Source organism: Notothenia rossii (genome assembly GCF_949606895.1).
Source record: "Notothenia rossii genome assembly, chromosome: 10".
Taxonomy (NCBI): domain Eukaryota; kingdom Metazoa; phylum Chordata; class Actinopteri; order Perciformes; family Nototheniidae; genus Notothenia; species Notothenia rossii.
The window spans coordinates 49,268,441-49,288,088 of record NC_136908.1 but is presented as its reverse complement, the minus strand read 5'-3'; the positions used below and the strand labels follow the sequence as shown (position 1 = coordinate 49,288,088).

Genomic DNA, 19,648 nt, shown 5'->3' with positions numbered 1-19,648 from the left:
TTAATTTAGTGCTCCTAATGTTCCTCAATCTGGGGTCAAGGCAAGCCCCAAGATTAACAAGAATTGAAAAGCCAAACGTAAATATGATTATTTATTTCCGTCCCTCTAGCCCCACCATGTGGTTGACAGTTTGTTTTTCAGTGAAAAGCCTCAACGACTATAGAATGGATTCCCTCCAGCACTATTATCAGGTAAAACTTCAAATGTGTTTAATTTGTCAAGTTTTGTTTGTGTTTAAATACATAGAAACATTGTCCCAGCCGTACTATGTGTGTTATTGATGAATCTTAACATTTAGCAATTAGCTTGGTACATTGATTGACAACTGGTCTTGATTTAATGATTTCAGATACAAAATATTAACAAATATGACAATGTATGAAGGAATAAGTACTTTTTGGTAGAACTGCTACAAACACTTGTCATATATGACCAAGACGGTCCCAGTAGTCAAGGCTTTATTTTTGTACGGTCACAACACATGGATAGAGACTCTGAGGTCTTGAGGTGTTTCCTAAATGTTGATTTTGTTGTACCTGTTTCAAAAGGGCAATTCTCCAGCCACCAAAACAAAGGAGTGGATTCCCCGCACCTCTTCTCCACCCTGCTGTGTTTTCAAAGAGCTGCAGGCCTATTGGAGGTGCCTTTGAAATGTCATCATGCATGTGACAGGTGATGTATTTCTTCATTTCTGCCCTGAGTGCTCATAAAACCCAGTGAGCTGATGCTTATAGAGCACAGATTAATTATAAACACCATAAACATTGCCTCATTTCCTCTACAGATGGTTGCCAAGCAGGAATGACCTGGATAACACTGGATGCATCATTTAACAAAGAGTAGTTACAGTGTAGTCTAAAAAGACCATCTATTTTTAGCATACTTGTGTTTTGTGAGAAAAAAACATTTGCTAGTTGAGACAATCAAACTGTAGAATTGTCATGGTGTGAAACTAAATAGTGACTATGTTACATTTAAGGGTACCACTTTACAATAAGACTACCCTTATAAAGGGTTTACGAATAGTTTGTAATTCATTTATTAATTAGGTTGTGAACACTTTATAAATCATTAATAAGCTTTTATAAGACATGAGATAAACAGAGCAACTGTGACCAGTTGCTTGCCAAATAGTGAGCCCACATTTATCTGTACTGCTAATATTGGCTAGTTAAAGGTGACCTATCATGCAAAATGCACTTTTGTACATCTTTTTACACCAAGTGTCAGAAAACACAACCCTCTCTATTTTCCTCCATACCCAAATCTCTTAAAAAGGGGCTGCAACTGCAACGGATCTGATACAAACTGATCCAGATTTGAACACTTCTATGACGTCACAAAAGTGGCGCTACGGCTATTGGGCCAACTCCACCAATCAGGAGGAGACAGCCACGGACATTGCCGTTCGAAAGCGCTGGAGACGCTGTAGTACATATGCCAGGCCTGTAGATGGCGCTGTTCTCACAGAGTCAGCCCATGCAAAGACAGTGTTACATTGTGCAAAATGAGGAATGGCTAAAATGCATGATCTGTTTGGTATTTTGAAAAATAAAAAGTATAAATATGCCTTATATAGGTATGGTCCTACACTATATTATTAAAATATAGCATGATAGGTCCACTTTAACTTACTTCGTCTTCTTCCTCAGCCAGCATCCTTGGTATCTGTTCACTGAGTTGATTATCGCTAAGTAGCCAATATAAGGCTTAGTCATCTTACCAAATAGGGAGGCTGTGTTGATGCATGAACACAATGTTAAAACTGGTTTATAAATGGTTCTTAATGATTAATAAAGTGTTAAAAACCTAATTCATAACCTAATTATAAACCCTTTATGAATCATTTATAAGGGTAGTCTTATTGTAAAGTGGTACCCATTTGAGTCTATTTCTTGGGTCAGGATTCCACTTTTTTATTGTAAAAATATTAAACGGATTAATTTGTGTTTTGTGGTCTTTATATATGTTTTTATGTAATTGACTTTTACATAGACGTCACGAAAATAATTAATTTTCACATTAAATCCAAGAGCTCTAAACACTTGCTCCTACAGCTCATATTTTCATTTGTCGCTCTATCATTAAAGTCAATCATCAAGTTTTCACATTTCACAAAGGGATGTCTCCTCCACGCCGAGAGAGGGTGTGCATCGGCGGATATCAGGTCCTTTCCACTGCAATCACCTCTCACCTTGACCACAGCCTGGTGCAGCAGCGAGCAGCCAGATGTCTGGATGTTAATACCGTCGGAGGAATTCACAGACCATGCAGGTGGGACAAACGGCCGGAATAAACAAATAAATACGGTGGAGACAAGGGGGCTGTGGATGAAGATAACGGCGCGACGCGACACCCATCAACGTGATTTACAGTTTGGTCGGCATTGGTGGTGTTTATGGCACTTTAATAACCAGCCATAAAGAAGTGGGGTGGGGGGGTCTGGTGTTGCAGGAGAACGACAGTGAAGGCACTGATTGAGAAATAAAGGGAGAGGAGTGAATTGAAGAGAGAGAGGGGTAGATAAAGCCGAAGTCTGGATCATGAGCTCCGCACTGCCTTACGACTCGCTGTCAGCTCGGCCGAGTCCCAGCAGACAAGCTTTGGACTGGGAACACCAGCAGCTGGCTGTGCGACGACTGTCGTCTCCACGGGGTTTCGACCTGCTCTCCCCACCTCCTCTACCTCGTCGACCTTCTGCAATCCCTGGCTACCTACTGTCCACTTACCAAGAGCAGGAGGAGCAGCTCCACCAGCAGCAGCAGCGACTGTCCTTGTCTATGTGCTCGGACGGCTCGCTGGCAACCCCAGACCCTCAGCCTACGGGCACTGCTCCACCTTGCTGCCGCCCGGTGGGAGTCATGCACCTCCTGCGTCTGGGTCTCCTGGCCTTCAGCTGCCTCTTCTGGGCAGCTGGCTTGGCCATCTTCACCCTGGGTGTGTGGGCACAGATCTCACTGGCAGACTACATGCTACTGTCGGCCAATCACTACCCCAACGCCCCGCTCATCCTTCTGTTCACAGGGGCAGCCGTCACCACCTGGGGCTTCCTGGGCTGTCTAGGGGTGGCTGCAAACCTGCCCTGCGTGCTCAGGGCGTACGGGTTCTTTCAACTTACTGCACTAATAGCCGGTTTGGCAGCTGGACTCTCAGGTCTCTTCTATCGAGAAGACATTGCCGGAGGATTTCGCAGTGGCTTACATCGAGCGGTGGCCGGCTATACCAAGGATGAAGGCCGTGCCGATGCATTAGACAGCCTGCAGAGGGCCCTGAAGTGTTGTGGAGCTGAGGGTTGGCGTGACTGGCTCTCTTCGGATTGGGCAATCCAGCATATGACCTTTTTGCCGAACGAGAACGGCACCTTGGTGTCCCTGCCGGACAGCTGCTGCATGAGTCGCAAGGGCTGCAAGAATCGACCTCTATTGTTGGATGATGTTGAAGGAGTAGAAGCTGCAGGAATCCATCAACACGGCTGCTTCCGCAAAGTCTTCAGCTTGGTCAACGACAACGTCTTCCACATAGCCGCCACTGTGTTGGGATTGGCCTTCACCCAGATCGGAGGCATTGCCCTGGCTTGTCTACTGGCTAACAAAATGGCACCAAGGCAACACCGACGTGTTGTCGCACATTAATGGTCAATTACAAATAATTATGCAACTTAAACCAAGGATTGAACACATTGTAAATATGTATGATAGAGGATTTACAATGCCCTTAAAGAGTAAGAGTTGCAAAGTGTAGGAAGTTATTTTCGGCGCCCATGTTAACAGGATAACAAGTCTCGTCCATTTTCTGCATAGATCATGTTGGGTGTCTAGAAAAATCAACTACAACTCCTTTTGGGCCTTTCAAAAAGGAACATCAAATTACAGAGCTTTGGGTTTTGTTTTAGTGGCATCGCCAACAGCAAGCTTAAGCAAAATGTGTAGAACTCTGATCATGATGTCTGGTTGCATTGGCTCTTGCATGCACTCAACGGAGTCTCCCACAAGCTGCTAGCCTTACCGCTGTGAGCAGTAAAAATAGCAATATTTGTAGTTTATGCTCACTATGAAATGTTTACATTCATACTTGTATTTTTTGGGGGAGAGGCTTTGGAGGGAGGCCTGAAATGGTTTTTGGCGATAGTTAAACAACTTTCAGAGCTTGTGCTGCTAGTTACTTTCATTGGAAAATGGCTATCAATACTGGGCTTGGTTTGTTCGGTTGAATGCTCCAAAATCTGCTCCAACATTCATAGTTGTAAGGATATTATTAAAAGAACATGGGAATATAATGGTAAATAAAACATCAGTACACAACTTACACTTTTCAACTCTTTTGCACTCAGTGTTTGCCTGATCAGCACAATTTAAAAAAGGGGTGAGGGTTGTGTCCATTTGATGCCTGCAAATGAGAAGTCTAACATCACAAATAGGGTTGGGAAATTAATAAGCTTAAGTTTTTAAATTTCAAAGCAGTACAACATGACTTTGCCCTCTGATTTGGTTCAGAAGTGTTCAAATATTGGCATGGATTATGCTTTATTGTATAGAATGTAAAGATGAAGTGTTAAACTATTCTATTTTTAGGAGATCCTGGGATCTACATCTTGCCACCAAATGCACAGGAATGTTCACCAGCAGTTTTCCATCTCAGATCATTTAGTCTGTCTGTTTTAAGCAGATATTTTTATCTGCGTCATTTACTGTTCCCATCACAAAAACTACAATGTGTAAAATGGTGCTTTATAAGATAGCTTAATATTATATTGCTGTCTGTAGTGTTTTGCACTGTCTATACATCTGACACGCTGTAATGGTGAGGTGCTTTTGTAAGATAACAACTGCTTCAAAAATAATTCCCTGTAGATGTACTTGTTTGCTTATTCAGAAATAACTCACGTTTTTTTATTCGGAAGCACAAAATAACTGTATATTGTGAATAACATATAACATTAAATGCTCAACTACATTGGCATGACACAGATGTTGTGCAACCCACTAGCTTAGTAGCATGAAACTCATCTTTAATATTAAACTCAAGTTGAATGAAATAAATTTATATTTAAACCTTTATTAAGAAGCTCATGATAGCAGCCAGTTATCCTTAGCATTATAAAGCCTAGCTAGTTAATGCACTAGTTAAGTGTGACGGATATATCGGCCAAATGTGTAATAAGGGGCTTTTAAGGGGTTGGGAGGTGGATTTTGTTATAATTAGACAGAGCCAGACTAGCTGTTTTGACCAGTTTATAGTATTTTAGCTACGCTAAGCTAACTGTCTGTAGCTTCACATCTAGCCATGGCTGCCATGTCTCACATGGGGGCCATTATTTATTATCAGAACTCTCCTATTCAGGACACTTTTTGATTTCTCTTACATTGTAATGTATGATACACCTATTATTTGGTCAGTAGCTATAATGTATATGAATCAACAAGAGTGCAAACAAGCATGACTGAAACTATATGTCACCAATAAAAAAGAATCTTTACTATCACAGATATGATATCGATTTGACCAGGGATGGGAATGTCAAGGTAAATGCCCTTGGACATAGTAAATATATAAATAGCAATGGTATTATGTAATGATACATTTATGTATGTCAGTATGCAGACAATATACGGTATTAGTAAAGCCACATAAAAGTATGTAATGTTTAATAAACCTCCTTGTGAATCACTGAAGAGCACTTTTTGGGTTTTAATGCACATTTGTTCCTCTTAAAAGTGCAAAAGAAATGAAATCCCTCATTGTGACAGATGGCAGATTTGAACCGCCAATGGGCCTTTTAAAGACCTGAGTAAGGCTGTGCTGGGATTGTGCCAAGGTGGTAAATTCTCTGCGCTGGGAGTGGTCGATCCTCAATGAGACCTCTGGATGGGAAATTCTGAATTATGGCCAACTGAACTACATCTCATTTATACCACCTGAGACATGGGTGATTAGATCCGACCTTGAAGGGAGACAACCGATACAGAATCACTGCTGAGCGTGACAAAACACAACAGCGTGACCTAACATTGATTTGTTTATGGGCCTAAAACCATCAACAATGCTACATAGCTACTGTAGATAATTATAATTCATCATAAAGATTACTTTAGCCAACATATATCCACTCTGGGTTGTGGCCTCCATATAATTACTTTTTCATGACCCTAATCTGGTATTGATTAGCCTACATTGTGCTCTAACAAGGCTTGTGGATATATTCTGTCTGATTACACTGCCCTTGTTTAACCTAATTAGCCTGAGGTTCTCCACCAGCAGTGTCATCACATTATGTAGGAGATCGGAAATATGTTGGAACGACAATTTAAGTCAGGGAAACCACAAAGGGCTTTATGCTCCCAAGCCCTCTAAATAACATTTTGGGTTGGGTGCTTTAACATGCACTTGACTTGACTTCAATTCTACCAAAACAAATGATCACCAGAAGGGACAAAAAGTTGAACAGTGGTGCAAATTATTGTCACCATCAGATCTCCACAGCTCCAAGTATGTCATAAAATTAGGAATATTAAGCGTCACATTGATGAATTCATAATGTTTCTTGAATAGCCACCATTACAACCTTGAATTATACATATTATTTTCAAATATATTTAAACTCTCTACAACTGTATTAAACTAAGGGGTGTGTCATTAAAGCATCATGAATCTGTATTCTTGGTTTTGCTGGTATCACTTTGAGGAAATAAACCGTAGCCTGGATAAATGTCCTATAGCTCGGGATTTAGCTTGGATATATGTCATTTTCCCTTAAACTGTTTTAATTGTTTTCCGTTACATGTTTTAAGGAGTGGCTTGGAAGAACGGTATCCAGACAATATTGGGATTAATGTAAACCAAACCTTTTTTTAATCTTTTTTTATATTATTGTACACAGAGTAAAGTATAGACCTTTATCTCTTCTCTCCGCCTCTTTAAGTGTGGCCTGCATCTGAATCCTCTCGGTGCTTTGCAGTTTGCACAGCAGCCTGTACTCTGCCCCACATTATATTTGGCAATTCTCTCCACCACTCGCTGGACCGTCGCTGAGTAAAAGCCACGCGCTGCGCTTGGAAATGCATTTGTTTTTGTGCACAGAGACGTCTCCAAAATGGACTTAAAAACCGAACTCCTCAAGTCTATCTGGTACGCTTTCACATCGCTGGACGTCGAAAAATGTGGCAAAGTGTCCAAATCACAGTTAAAGGTAAGCAGGAATGTATGCAGGCAATTTAAGATCAGGAAACTGAGAGCGAGTTCCGTCGACTGGACACAAAAACTGACTTTAACTGTGATACTTTTTTCATTCAAATACATTTTTGTGGCTGACAACAAGCCAAAACTCAACCATATATCGTTGTATTTGCATCAAGTGAAATACTTGCTTGTACTGGGTGAATAAACATTGTAATCTGAGAACTGTTTCAACATAAACGCCCTTCAAGCTCACATACGAGTTCAAATATTTGATAAAGCTTTTTTTCTAAATTCCACATAACCTGATCAAACTGAAGGAGAAGCATGTGCCCAGTTTCAAGTTCAAAGTCCAATCTTTCTCTGTGGCACGGAAACATAAACAGTGACATAATACCAGCACTGTCAATGTATCAAATACAATGTAAGAGATAAAACAGTATTGATCTTATTTAGCCATGTTTCCCCTCAGTGAGTTTTATTTTTTGTCTGTCATGTAGCTCCGTCCAGTCCCTACATGCCTGACAGATCCTCTGTAGAGAGAAGAATCCAGGGAAATAGCAGAAATATGTCCTGACATGCTTTGAACCAGCTATCTGGGGTTGTGTGTGTATGAAGAAATCTGCTGAGCACAGAAAAAAACATTGAGATGATGTGTTTATGTGACTAATCACCTGTATATGTGTGTGTTCTTCAGGTGCTGTCCCACAACCTGTACACAGTGCTGAACATTCCACACGACCCGGTGGCTCTGGAGGAACACTTCCAGGATGATGACGATGGGCCGGTGTCTAATCACGGCTACATGCCCTACCTCAACAAATATATACTTGATAAGGTTGCAGTTATAAACAGAAATGTTTTATATGTTTTATTTTTTTCTGTGAATATATCGCATTTATACATTTCCCGATATATATATACATTTACATTTTCCACCCTGTTCTCTCTCCCATCACCCCATCCCTATCCTCAGTTAAATAGTTAATAAATGGACAAAATGATCATGCATTACATTTCATTTAGCGAATGCAATTATATAAAGTGATTTACAATTAGGTCAATCAAGCATGAAATCATCATAATAATCTAATCAAACAAATAAAGCACCTACATTGCCTCCATATCTTGAGAAGTGCATGAATGGTCACCTTTTGTGCAAAATCCACTTTTATGTCTTTTAGTCATAACCATGTGTTAAAATATTCGGAAAGTTTCAGGATCAAAGATTCTCTCTCTTTTTGTCCTGATCCATCGATATAGAAACCTGTCCGAAAAAATCAGCTTATTCGACTTTGGCCACTTTGTGATGTCACAATGTTTTTTGGGGTTGTTAGCCAATAACCAACCAAGGTAACACCCGCCCACCTTATCACCTGAATCTCCTGCTAGAGTACCATTATGGTTTTTTAAACAGAGGGTGCGTTCGAGTTGGGCATATCTTTTTCATTTAAAGCTACAGACACAGAATCAGCACTTTTAAAACAGGGCTGAAACAGAGGGGTTTATGGCATGCAGCAATGCGTGATCTGTTTGGTATTTCAAGCCAAACACTTCAGAGACATGTTTTGTATATATCTGAGACCTATAATAGATTGTTGAAGAAGAGTCAATTAGGGGACCTTTAAAGGTCTCCACACTTCCTCAAAAACATTTGATATGCCGTATCTTTTCCATTGACATTGTGATGCATTTTCTTTAATCCACATTGGCATTCTTGGTCCACAGTTTTCCAATTAAGAGCAGTTAAACAAGTCTCTTTTCTATGTTTTCAGGTCAAAGAGGGGATCTTCGACAAGGAGAAGTTTGACGACCTGTGCTGGATGATGACCATGAAGAAGAACTTCAGAGGGTTACCACAGGGGGCGATGCTATCGGAAAGAGACTGTTTCAAGCTCTTCTGTTTATTCAACCTGTTGTCTGAAGACCGCTACCCACTGGTGATGATACCTGAGGAGGTAAAGCTGTTGACGATGAAACAGGAATTTGTGGTAGGAGTCAACAGCAAGTGTGACTCAAGTCTATCATAATTATATTTTGGAGTTTTCTCGCCTCCCAGTATAAAATGCATTTTGGCATTGTACAGCAAAAGAAATCTAGAGAATGCAATTCCTGAAGAAATTGCTAGTGGGAAGGCTTTATGCTGAAAATCTGACGCTAAACTGCTGAAATGTAATGTGTAAGAAAAAAAGTGAATAATTTAGATTGAAATGATACATACAACACTGCGGGCTTGAATGTGTGATGAGAGAAGAAAAGAAAGTGAAAAGGCTTGGAATAGCAGCAGAATATTTGAACCGCAAACTTCTGAACTAACTTGATGGCGAATGATCTGTCGCCATGGCAACGGCATTTGATGACACCTCATAATACGCTTAGATGCGTTAATGGCTGCATTGTTACCAAACCTGTGAAGTTTTGGGCTGTTTGGAGTATTTTCACTGAAGTTATGAGAAAACCGTGTTTCATGGCGAGCATTGTGTTGCCACGGCAACGGCATTTGAAGAAATCTCAAAACTGTCCCGTAGATGTCTTCACGGCTGGACTGTAAGCACACTTGTGAAGTTTGAGCACTTTTTGAACATTTGCATAGGAGTTACAGTATAGCGACATCATGTTTTATGGCGAGGGATGCGTTTCCATGGAAACGGCATATGGTGACATCTCAAATTTGGCATAGAGCTGTTGAGGCATGGACCGGTGATATACAAGTGAAGATTGGGGGAAGATTGGACCGTGTCCATTGGACTTATAGCAACATCATGTTTTATGGCGAGGGATGCGTTTCCATGGAAACGGCATATGGTGAGATCTCAGATTTGGCGTAGAGCTGTTGAGGCATGGACCGGTGATATACAAGTGAAGATTGGGGGACAATTGGACCGTGTCGATGGGACTTACAGCTACATCGTATTTCATGGCGAGGGGTTCGTCGCCATGGCAACGGCATTTGATGACACCCCATACTACGCTTAGATGCGTTGATGGCTGCATCGTTACCAAACCTGTGAAGTTCTGGGCTGTTTGGAGTATTTTCACTGAAGTTATGAGAAAACCGTGTTTCAAGGCGAGCATTGTGTTGCCATGGCAACGGCATTTGAAGAAATCTCAAAACTGTCCTGTAGACGTCTTCACGGCTGGACTGTTTGCACACTGCTATCTGAAGTCTGCTGGAGTGATGACATCATCGTTTTCCATTGGACAGGTGTTTATAGTTGAGCTAACGAGGTGCCTAGACTTCAAAGGCTTCATTGTTCTGAATGAGAGATGAACCTCTTACATGTGAGCGTTTTGTGGAAGAACCGTAACAGATATCTGTGAAATTTGAAAACGTGAAGCATGTCAAGAAAGTTGAGTATCTGAAGTGTAATTTTTGTGTAGTTTCGGGTTAATAAGGTGGTCTTTTTGGCAGTTTAACTAAAGGTGTGCGGCTGCTGCCGTGAGGAAATATCAGCCTGAAATTACAATGGGCTTTAATGGAGGAATGTTGAACGTTTTTGTCACTTCATGCCCTCAAAAAGCATTTTGTTTAATTATTTTTTGCTTAATTATTTGTCATTTTTCAAGCTACGGGATGTTTTCCTACGTTTGTCATGAAAAATTATGTCTCAGGAATGTAGGGTTTGGGAATTATGGCAGTTTAAAAAAAATATATGAAGGCAAATTTCAAACTGTCCTCCACTCTAACTCTGACATCACGCACTCTGCCTTAACGAGCTGCGCAATGTTAAAGTTAAAATGTAAAAAATGTGATGAATTATGGGATGTAACTCTGGAATTATGAAAGTTATGAATGAGAAAAGCAATAGCCATCGATTCCCGACCGAGCTGAACGTTTTGATGTTTGAACGGAGTTTCTGCGATGTTCAATGCGGGAGAAGAAGCGCAGCAAAATAAGTCGGCGGAATAATAAACTTTTCGTGCGTAGAAGAACAGCTAGTTGGAATGCTGTTAACAGCATTCCAACTAAATAAATAAATAAAGTGCAGGAATTCCTTCCTTAACATTCATAAGGCAAATCAAGTTTCGCAAGGCAACACATCGCAAGGCAACACATCGCAAGGCGACACATCGCAAGGCGACACATCGCAAGGCAAAATATCGCAAGGCAACATATCGCAAGGCAAAATATCGCAAGGCAACATATCGCAAGGCAACATATCGCAAGGCAACAACAATGGCTTTAAGGGAGTCGCATGAGCCTTTTTCAATGTGATCTCCTAACTACTAGAAGTACATATTATGTTCCATATAAACCCTGCTAGTGGTCCCATGAAGTCGGAATGATTCACATTTTTTCACAGTAGAAAAAAGCAAGTGCTAGTTAGAAAGTTAATGAGTCTCTTCCTTCCGCCGCTTCCTCCATAAAGCTTTTGGTTTCCTGTCGACAGAGACCAAAATAAACTGCTTTTGTCTTATCAGCTCTGTAGCTTTCCTCTGTAAAAGTACATTTAGTCACAGAAATACATCGGTAAGATATGTACAGGGGCGTATTATGGATAGTGTAGGTAAAGAAGTATACACATGATAATTAAGAGCGTAAGGGTAAGGGGTGTAGGATTTTGAGGAGAAAAATGAATTTACAAGAATTCAGTCAAAACTTGGATATTCTCTGAGATTAAAATGGTGAAGGTAGAATATACTCGGATTATAGGTCATACATGTGTGAGAAAAAAACTCTGAGATTAAAATCACACATTCGAGAAAAACAAATTGTTTCAGTCGACATCGCTTCACTTTGCAAGTTTGGACCAGTCTCAACACACCAAACGATTTCATTCTCATATTTGAATGCTTTTAGGTGGAGTATCTCCTCAAGAAAATCTCCACAGCTATGAGCCAGGAGTGGGACGGGAAGCCACTGGAGGACTTAATATCCCAGGATGCCCCGGTGCAGGAGAGTGATATGTCTGTATGGACCTTCCTGGAGCACATGGCTGCTGGCCGGCTGCTGAGGGTCACCAGCGCCGAGGCCTTCAGTCTGGCTCTGAACGAGGTCTTTCTTGAGATGTATCACAATGTTCTCAAAAGGGTGAGTATTTTCCTCCTTTTTCTGTTTGTCATCGAGCTAGTCAGTTTTGTGTTCCTAAAATTCTGTCCTTTGTTTTCCAGGGTTATATGTGGAAAAAGGGCCATGTACGTCGGAACTGGACTGAACGCTGGTTTGTGCTGAAGCCCTCCTCCATGGCTTACTACGTCAGCGAGGCATTAAAAGATAAGAGAGGGGAGATCCAGCTGGATAACAGCTGCGTCATAGAGGTGGGTGAGGAAATATAGCGTAAACACTGCACGTTTCATTGTGCAGTATCTTTGGATGTGTTCAGGCAAAGTCCTGAAATTCTTTAACCCTCAATCTGTCTCAGACTATTGCAGACAGGGAGGGGAAGCGCTGTTTGTTCTGTGTGAAGACTCACACTAAAACCTTTGAGATGAGCGCGTCCGACCAGAGACAGAAGGTGGAGTGGACTCAAGGTGTGTTGGTGTGTATAAGTGTTAGCAAACAGTCAGTCATTACATTTTGATCGCAGTGATTCATCGTGTGTGTGATCACTGGGGGCTCTAATTTATTCACTGGCTTTTTAAAGAACATTTTAGAGGAATAGTTTGGCATTTTGGGTGGTTAGATGAAAAGATTGATAACATTCCTATCCAGCTGCTGTCTGAACTGTGCAGACTGTTGTGTCCATGTTCTCATCCAACTGCAAGAAAGCGATTGTTTTCCCATATGTCACAGTTTTCTTTTATTATAATTATTTATTTTAAGTGCTCACTGTGTTATGTGTTGGATCTATTGTCAAAGTTTAATTTGTGCATAGAAACACAAAAACAAATAAAAGACAGAATAAAATTAAAATACTTCATTAAAAGATGTACAGGAAAGTTAAATATATTAAAGAATAATATTAAAAACGACTAAAATAAAAAGATGAACAGGAAAAATAAATATAAAATAAATGGAAAAAATTAAATATATACAAATAATATTGTGTACCATCATCTTTATTAAAATAATGGGGGTCTTTTATTTTTTCCCTTCCCCTTCTCCAGCTCTTCAGACAGCCCTCCGTCTCCAGAGCGAGGCGAAGGCCTCTCTTCACTTCGTGCTGAAGCTGAAGCGGCGGGTCCAGAGGGAACACAGCCACCGGGAGCGAAGCCGGAGCGCCCGGAGCAGCGGCAGCAGCCTGAGCAGCCTATCAGAGGACTCCAACATCCAGGAGATGGAGAAGATGGAGAAAGACAAAGACAGACAGGATTTAGAAATAGAAAGTATCATACAGGTGAGAATGGAGGAATAACTTATTGGTGGTAGAAGTACCAGAATGTAGGAATACTCTGTTACAAGTAAAAGTCCTCTATTCAAAATGTTACCCAAGTAAAAGTACAAAAGTATTAGCATCTGAATATAACTAAAGTACCAAAACGTTTTTTTGACTCTTTATACAGATTGGGCCGATTTCAGAAAAATACATATTACATGTTTTGATTATAATTATTGATGCATTAATGTGTATATATAAAGCTGGTAAATGTGCAGCTAGTTTTAATTATTTAATTCATTTCAGGGTAGCATGCAAAGGTAATCCAAACTAAAGTCTTATTTAAGTGTTGATTATATTGTTTAACATTAATCCGAAATTGCAAAGCAACTAAAGGTATAAAATAAATTTAGTGGAGTAAAAGTCCACAATTCACCTCTGAATTGTAGTGGGGTAGAAGTTCAAAGTGGCAAATACTCAAGTAGCTCAGAATTGTACTTTAGTATATTACTTTAAAATATATACTTAGTTACTTTACGCAACTGGGGGACGATAACTCATAGCTTTGTTTGAACCTTTAACTTTATCTGTGTCTTGCAGCATGCACGTGAATTAGAAACCAAACGAAGGGAGGCCGAGGAAAAAGAGAGGAGGAAACAGAAGGAGGTGCAGATGGAGCTGGAGAGACAGCTGAAGGAGGCCGAGTCGGTGAGAGAAAGTTTTCCAGATGTCAACGTTTATTTATGATTCGCTGAATTCAGAGTTCTGAAAAGAGCACCAAAACATTGGCGGTGTAAATGTCAGACTTAACCTTCAGCGAGTTTATGTGGTGAGATTCATGGAAAAGGTGAATCAGGAAAAGGTCAGTTATTTCTGCTCAATATTGGTGTGTGTGTGTGTGTGTGTGTGTGTGTGTGTGTGTGTGTGTGTGTGTGTGTGTGTGTGTGTGTGTGTGTGTGTGTGTGTGTGTGTGTGTGTGTGTGTGTGTGTGTGTGTGTGTGTGTGTGTGTGTGTGTGTGTGTGTGTGTGTGTGTGTGTGTGTGTGTGTGTGTGTGTGTGTGTGTGTGTGTGTGTGTGTGTGTGTGTGTGTGTGTGTGTGTGTGTGTGTGTGTGTGTGTGTGTGTGTGTGTGTGTGTGTGTGTGTGTGTGTGTGTGTGTGTGTGTGTGTGTGTGTGTGTGTTAGCTGAGAGAAAGCATGCAGGCAGAGATGCAGGAGAAGGAAAAGGAGGCTGAGCAACAGAAGAAGAGGATCCAGGAGTTGGAGCTGACTCAGCAGAAACTGGAGTCTGCTCTCAACATGGAGATCCACGCCCGGCTGGAGGAGGAGAGGGCCAGACAGGAACTGGAGAGGTGATAAACAAAAGCCAACTGTATTCCTATTATAGCCTTCTCTAAGCCAGATGTTTCAGAAGTCCCACACTGCGTTTTCACACAGGGCAAAGTAGGAACCAATAAAGGAGAGTGTCACATAAGCACCATGTTGATTAGACATTATGAACCTTTCTAATGCAACTAAATATTTAAGTTCAACATGAAGACACACTGTTAAAAGTTCTTATTATTTGTAATTCTTCTCTTAAGTTTAATGACTTCTTCCCATAAAGCTTTGGGGATTATAAACAGGAAGTATAATGCCGTTGAGGAATAAAGTAGCAGTGTTAAAACACATCCTATATTTGTTTTCATACAGTATTCAAAGTACACCGAATGAGCTATTAGTAGTCCTTGAATGCGAAGAGTCCATGGATTTAGTGACAAATATTTCTGGATTACTTTAATCCTAAAGTTTACGGGAAAACGTAAGAATGTAAAAAGTCTCAGGCAGGTTCTGTAGGTTTGAGGAGCCACTGTTTTCTATGCTTTCTGGCTGCATTTAAGGATATTTCTTTGCAACTGGATAATTATATCCCCATAAGATAGAAGTCTCACTGAAACATATATCCTTACCAGCCAAACATATCAGACATGAGAGGTTACTTGATTTCAGTTGGGTTCTTCTCTTTTCCAGGGTGCTACGGGAAGAAGACGCAAAGAAGAAGCAGTTCCAGCACCTGCAGGAGCAGCAGAGGGCCTTGAAGTGCCTCAGCCCCATACAGGAGGCCTCAGACGGCAGGCCGGACGAGGACACCCCCTCAGCTCTGCACTCCGCCTCTCAGGAGCTCCAGGATCTGCAGGCTTCTCGCCAGAGGAGCCACCAGCGCCTGGAGGTAAGAAAGATTGGGAGCTCAATGTGCAGCAAGTTTAAAACTATAAAAAAGCATGCATTATAAACTACTTTTTGTGATTTTCCTATTCCAGGAGGTACAAGAGAAGCTGAGATATGCCAGTCAACATGTAAAACACTGGAACGTCCAGCTGAACCGCCTCATGACACCCATCAGTCCCGGAGGTAAAACACCAACCTTGATTGAAACTGTTATCACGTTTATGAGATTTTCAAACGCACCGAAAGGGTGCTTGAAATATATCCTACTTCAGACCTAAATGACCAATTTATCTGTGAACAAGATCAAATTTTGTCATGAAAATGTTTTTTGTTTTTGTTTCGTAGGACGTGCGGATAATCGCAATTTATCAAAAAGCATGTGTCCAAAAAAGGAAGGAGCATTGGCCAGTAATGAGTTCATCTCTAAATACAAAATGAGGGCCGATCAAAACAGAAAGATGCCAGAAGGCAGCGAGATGCTGGAGGAGCAGCTGGAGGCCGCCCACCTGTCAGATTAAACATCTGGATTAGACCGAGAGTGGAGACTGGAAGGAGAAAAGCTATTTATAATACAAGAAAATAATCTGCATAAGCATTGTATTATATTTATATTTTTAAAACGCACACTAAAATGGAGAAAAATGACACAATATGTAGTGATACAGGATTTAATACAACACAATTGACTCACTTGAGAAATACGGTTTTGTACAATAAAGTTTTGAGGAATAAAAACATTTTGTTAACTCTTTCATTTTCATGGGAAACACATTTTAATTCATACAATCGCTCTAAGATATCTTTAATAAAATTAAACTTTTAATTAAATAAAAGTGTCTCTTTTCTGTCTCTGTTTCTGTATATTTGGATTTTTGAACGCAGATTGAAAATGTTTTACCTTGTTGGTTGTCTGAATACTGTAGTCGATATTTATTGAGGGGAAGATAATAGAAAGTCATTGTAAATGTTTTTAGAATATAAAGTCGTGACATATTATGACCTGAAGGTGTCGCTGTATGATGAAAGAACATAGAGATGAACCGGAAGAAGAACAAATCAACCTTGTGACGTCAATTAACATGGCGGCCGTCAGGACTGTCCCATGTTGACTGTAAGGAATAAACTTAATAGTTCTTGCTAAATAAATTATAGATTTCCAGACAGAGTATGGGTCTTTCTTAACCTGTGAGGACATAATCAGGTGACGCCATGCTGGCTTTAGTGGGTGTTCGGCTGTCAGCAGCCTCCAGAGGGAAGGTCAGTCTGGTGTCTGTGAACAGGAGACTCTGCACCAAACACCCCGAAACCCCGGCTTCTTTCCCAGACAGCGAAACAACGGAGCAGCGGAGACCCAAGAAGGACCCCGCCGAGTGCTCCGTGCTCCTATTCCCCGGCCAGGGCAGCCAGTTTGTGGGCATGGGTAGAGGACTCCTGCAGTACCCTAACGTTAAGGAAATGTTCACGGTGGCCCAGAAGATCCTCGGGTACGACCTGCTGTCTCTGTGCCTGCAGGGCCCCGAGGAGGAGCTGCAGAGGACGGTGCACTGTCAGCCCGCCGTGTTCGTCACCTCGCTGGCTGCGGTGGAGAGGCTCAACCACGAGAACCCCAAGGTGCCTGTCCGATTAGTCGAATAACATAAAATCCTTTGACCAGCAGTATAAGCAGAAATACTACCGAGTAAAATATAAATATATACAATATAAGTACTATGTATGCAGAATGCCCCATTTTAAAACCCCATGTAATATATTACAGGATTATAATTATGAATGCAATAGTGCTAATCACTTTAATGCTGCAGCTTGTAAAAGTGGGCATTTCTTATCATACCACTAAAATGTGTATTATTTGAAATGTAATCTTATAGGGTGCACAATAAATTATTAGAGTAAAGGTATACAGTATCATAAAATATAATGAATCCAGTAAAGTAGAAGTATATCAAAATTGTACTTCTGTTCCATACTTGAATATATACTTGGTTATTTTCCATAACTGCTAGTGCTATCATATGAGGGAAAATGCCACCAAAAAAAAGATTTGCCTCTGAAACGTAGAGAAGCAGTGGAGATAATGATCAACTCAATATGCTGTTGAGTAATTTAATTTATAATACATATTATTTCATTGTTTTAAGTAACTTCTGACACTTGTCCACAGGCCATTGAGATGTGTGTCGCTGCTGCAGGTTTTAGTGTTGGAGAATTTGCTGCTCTGGTTTTTTCTGGAGCCATGAACTTTGCAGAAGGTAAGTTTGTTTCCTAACTTGCACACAAATACTATGTTGCTCAGTTAAAAAATGAATATGTTTTATATTAACCTGTCCTATAGCTCTGTATGTGGTGAAGGTTCGTGCAGAGGCCATGCAGAGAGCATCAGAGCTGGTTCCCAGTGGGATGCTGTCCGTTGTTGGTAGACCTCCGGCTCAGTATAAACACGCCTGTCTGCAGGCTAAAGAGCACTGCATGAGCCTGGGGATCGAGGAGCCCGTCTGCTCTGTGGCCAACTACCTGTTCCCTGATGGCAGGGTCATCGCAGGGCATCAGCAGGTATGGAACATTATGGCAGCCATCCAACATATAGCTATTAACAGATGAGACAACTTTCACCACAAATCCTTGTTGTTTTATCTAAAGTACAGTTATATTGATGTGTGTAAAAGTGTGATTAGATGAGCTTACAATTTACAGGCTCTGAATCTATTTCATCATAACTGTATTCTCTCCTCAGGCTCTGGATTTCCTGCAGCAAAACTCTCGACGTCTCCAGTTCATGAGGACCAAACCCCTCCCGGTCAGCGGGGCCTTTCACACGGAGCTGATGGAGTCGGCTACTGAACCGCTCAGAGAGGTGCTCAGACAGGTGGAGGTCAGTCACAGGTTTTATTAAGCTACATCTTAATCATGTTATATAAACATGTACTTGAAGTTCATGTTGCCTAGTTTTTTCATAGTGAAACCGTATTCAAAGTGTATGGTCAAAAAATATAGTGTGGCACCCATGACCCACCCTCAAGTCACCCACTTATAGAAGAGCTGCTCCAAAATTATAAACCTCGTATAGTTTTAAATGAAAACTTCATCAACATAAACCATTTACAAAATGTAAGAAATGTAAATAAGAAATGTGTTAAAATTACTTGTGTAGTGGTTCCCAACTTCCCATTAAAAAAAAACACGACTACTGCGACAATTAACCAATTAATGAATCAGTCTATCAACAAAAATATAAATCTGGACTTGATTTGAATAATCCAATGTTAATATTAGTCATTATTCATGCTAAAGTGCAAAATATGTGTTTGTTTCCTTGTCATTAATAGTAAACTAAATAGATATATTCTCCTTTTTATGACATTTTATGGACAAAAGATTTATCTGTTAATTCAAACTTTAACAAACCTACATCATTCACCTACCATTTGTATTGTGGAAAATAAAAAAGGACGTCCTCTGCCCCTCAAGATGAATTATTTTCATCACTCCATGTCATGTGATCATTTGTAACCTCATCATTAGCCAATTTGTTCGCCGACACTCTTAATTTAGTAGCTCACCTTTTCATCTAACATCTATATTGCTCTCCCGTTCAGGTCCGTCGTCCCGACATCAACGTGTACTCTAACGTGGACGGAAAGCGCTACATGAACGAGAAACACGTGCGCCGGCAGCTGGTGACGCAGTTGGTGTCACCGGTGAAGTGGGAGCAAACGCTGCACGAGATCTACGAGAGGACGCACGGAAAGAAGTTCCCTTACACCTACGAGGTCGGCCCGGGAAATCAGCTCGGTGCCACACTACAGAGGTGTAACATGAAGGCCTTCAAAACGTATGAACATGTGGACGTCACCATTCATGAAGAAGACTAAATATGAAGAGGTGTGGAGGTCAAAAAATGTGTGTGTGGACACCAACAGAAAGACCTGTAAGCTCCTGTGGTTGCTGCGTATGGTCTTGTACTGTAAGTGTATTATCATTATGTAATTAAATATTTTTTATTATTGAAATTGCA

At 40.8% G+C, this 19,648-nt stretch overlaps 3 protein-coding genes across 3 annotated transcripts; all 3 read left to right on the top strand.

Moving 5' to 3' along the window:
* The first annotated feature begins 66 nt into the window (after window positions 1-66).
* Window positions 67-5,619, top strand: LOC307021486 (tetraspanin-7-like). The gene is made up of 2 exons (XM_079653647.1): window positions 67-191; window positions 549-5,619. Exon 2 carries the CDS (start codon window positions 2,544-2,546, stop codon window positions 3,630-3,632), a length of 1,089 nt encoding a protein of 362 aa, XP_079509773.1. The 5' UTR covers window positions 67-191; window positions 549-2,543; the 3' UTR covers window positions 3,633-5,619.
* Window positions 5,620-6,689: 1,070 nt separating this feature from the next.
* On the top strand, window positions 6,690-16,449 carry def6c (DEF6 guanine nucleotide exchange factor c). Its single transcript, XM_079653152.1, has 12 exons — window positions 6,690-7,186; window positions 7,871-8,011; window positions 8,949-9,131; window positions 11,975-12,205; window positions 12,286-12,432; window positions 12,537-12,645; window positions 13,222-13,451; window positions 14,031-14,138; window positions 14,614-14,780; window positions 15,439-15,637; window positions 15,729-15,819; window positions 15,982-16,449. Exons 1-12 carry the CDS (start codon window positions 7,091-7,093, stop codon window positions 16,152-16,154), a joined length of 1,875 nt encoding a protein of 624 aa, XP_079509278.1. The 5' UTR covers window positions 6,690-7,090; the 3' UTR covers window positions 16,155-16,449.
* Window positions 16,450-16,670: 221 nt separating this feature from the next.
* On the top strand, window positions 16,671-19,643 carry mcat (malonyl CoA:ACP acyltransferase (mitochondrial)). The gene is made up of 5 exons (XM_079652854.1): window positions 16,671-17,247; window positions 17,798-17,885; window positions 17,969-18,186; window positions 18,368-18,505; window positions 19,230-19,643. Exons 1-5 carry the CDS (start codon window positions 16,846-16,848, stop codon window positions 19,503-19,505), a joined length of 1,122 nt encoding a protein of 373 aa, XP_079508980.1. The 5' UTR covers window positions 16,671-16,845; the 3' UTR covers window positions 19,506-19,643.
* The last annotated feature ends 5 nt before the right edge of the window (window positions 19,644-19,648 follow it).

Excerpts from the sequence above, each read along its gene's own strand:
- LOC307021486 (XM_079653647.1), top strand. The coding sequence starts at position 2,544 with ATGAGCTCCGCACTGCCTTACGACTCGCTGTCAGCTCGGCCGAGTCCC.
- mcat (XM_079652854.1), top strand. The coding sequence starts at position 16,846 with ATGCTGGCTTTAGTGGGTGTTCGGCTGTCAGCAGCCTCCAGAGGGAAG. Across the intron at positions 17,886-17,968 it reads AGCCATGAACTTTGCAGAAG|CTCTGTATGTGGTGAAGGTT; the intron begins GTAAGTTTGTTT and ends CCTGTCCTATAG. Across the intron at positions 18,506-19,229 it reads AGGTGCTCAGACAGGTGGAG|GTCCGTCGTCCCGACATCAA; the intron begins GTCAGTCACAGG and ends TCTCCCGTTCAG.
- def6c (XM_079653152.1), top strand. The coding sequence starts at position 7,091 with ATGGACTTAAAAACCGAACTCCTCAAGTCTATCTGGTACGCTTTCACA. Across the intron at positions 13,452-14,030 it reads AAATAGAAAGTATCATACAG|CATGCACGTGAATTAGAAAC; the intron begins GTGAGAATGGAG and ends TGTGTCTTGCAG. Across the intron at positions 15,820-15,981 it reads GACACCCATCAGTCCCGGAG|GACGTGCGGATAATCGCAAT; the intron begins GTAAAACACCAA and ends TTTGTTTCGTAG.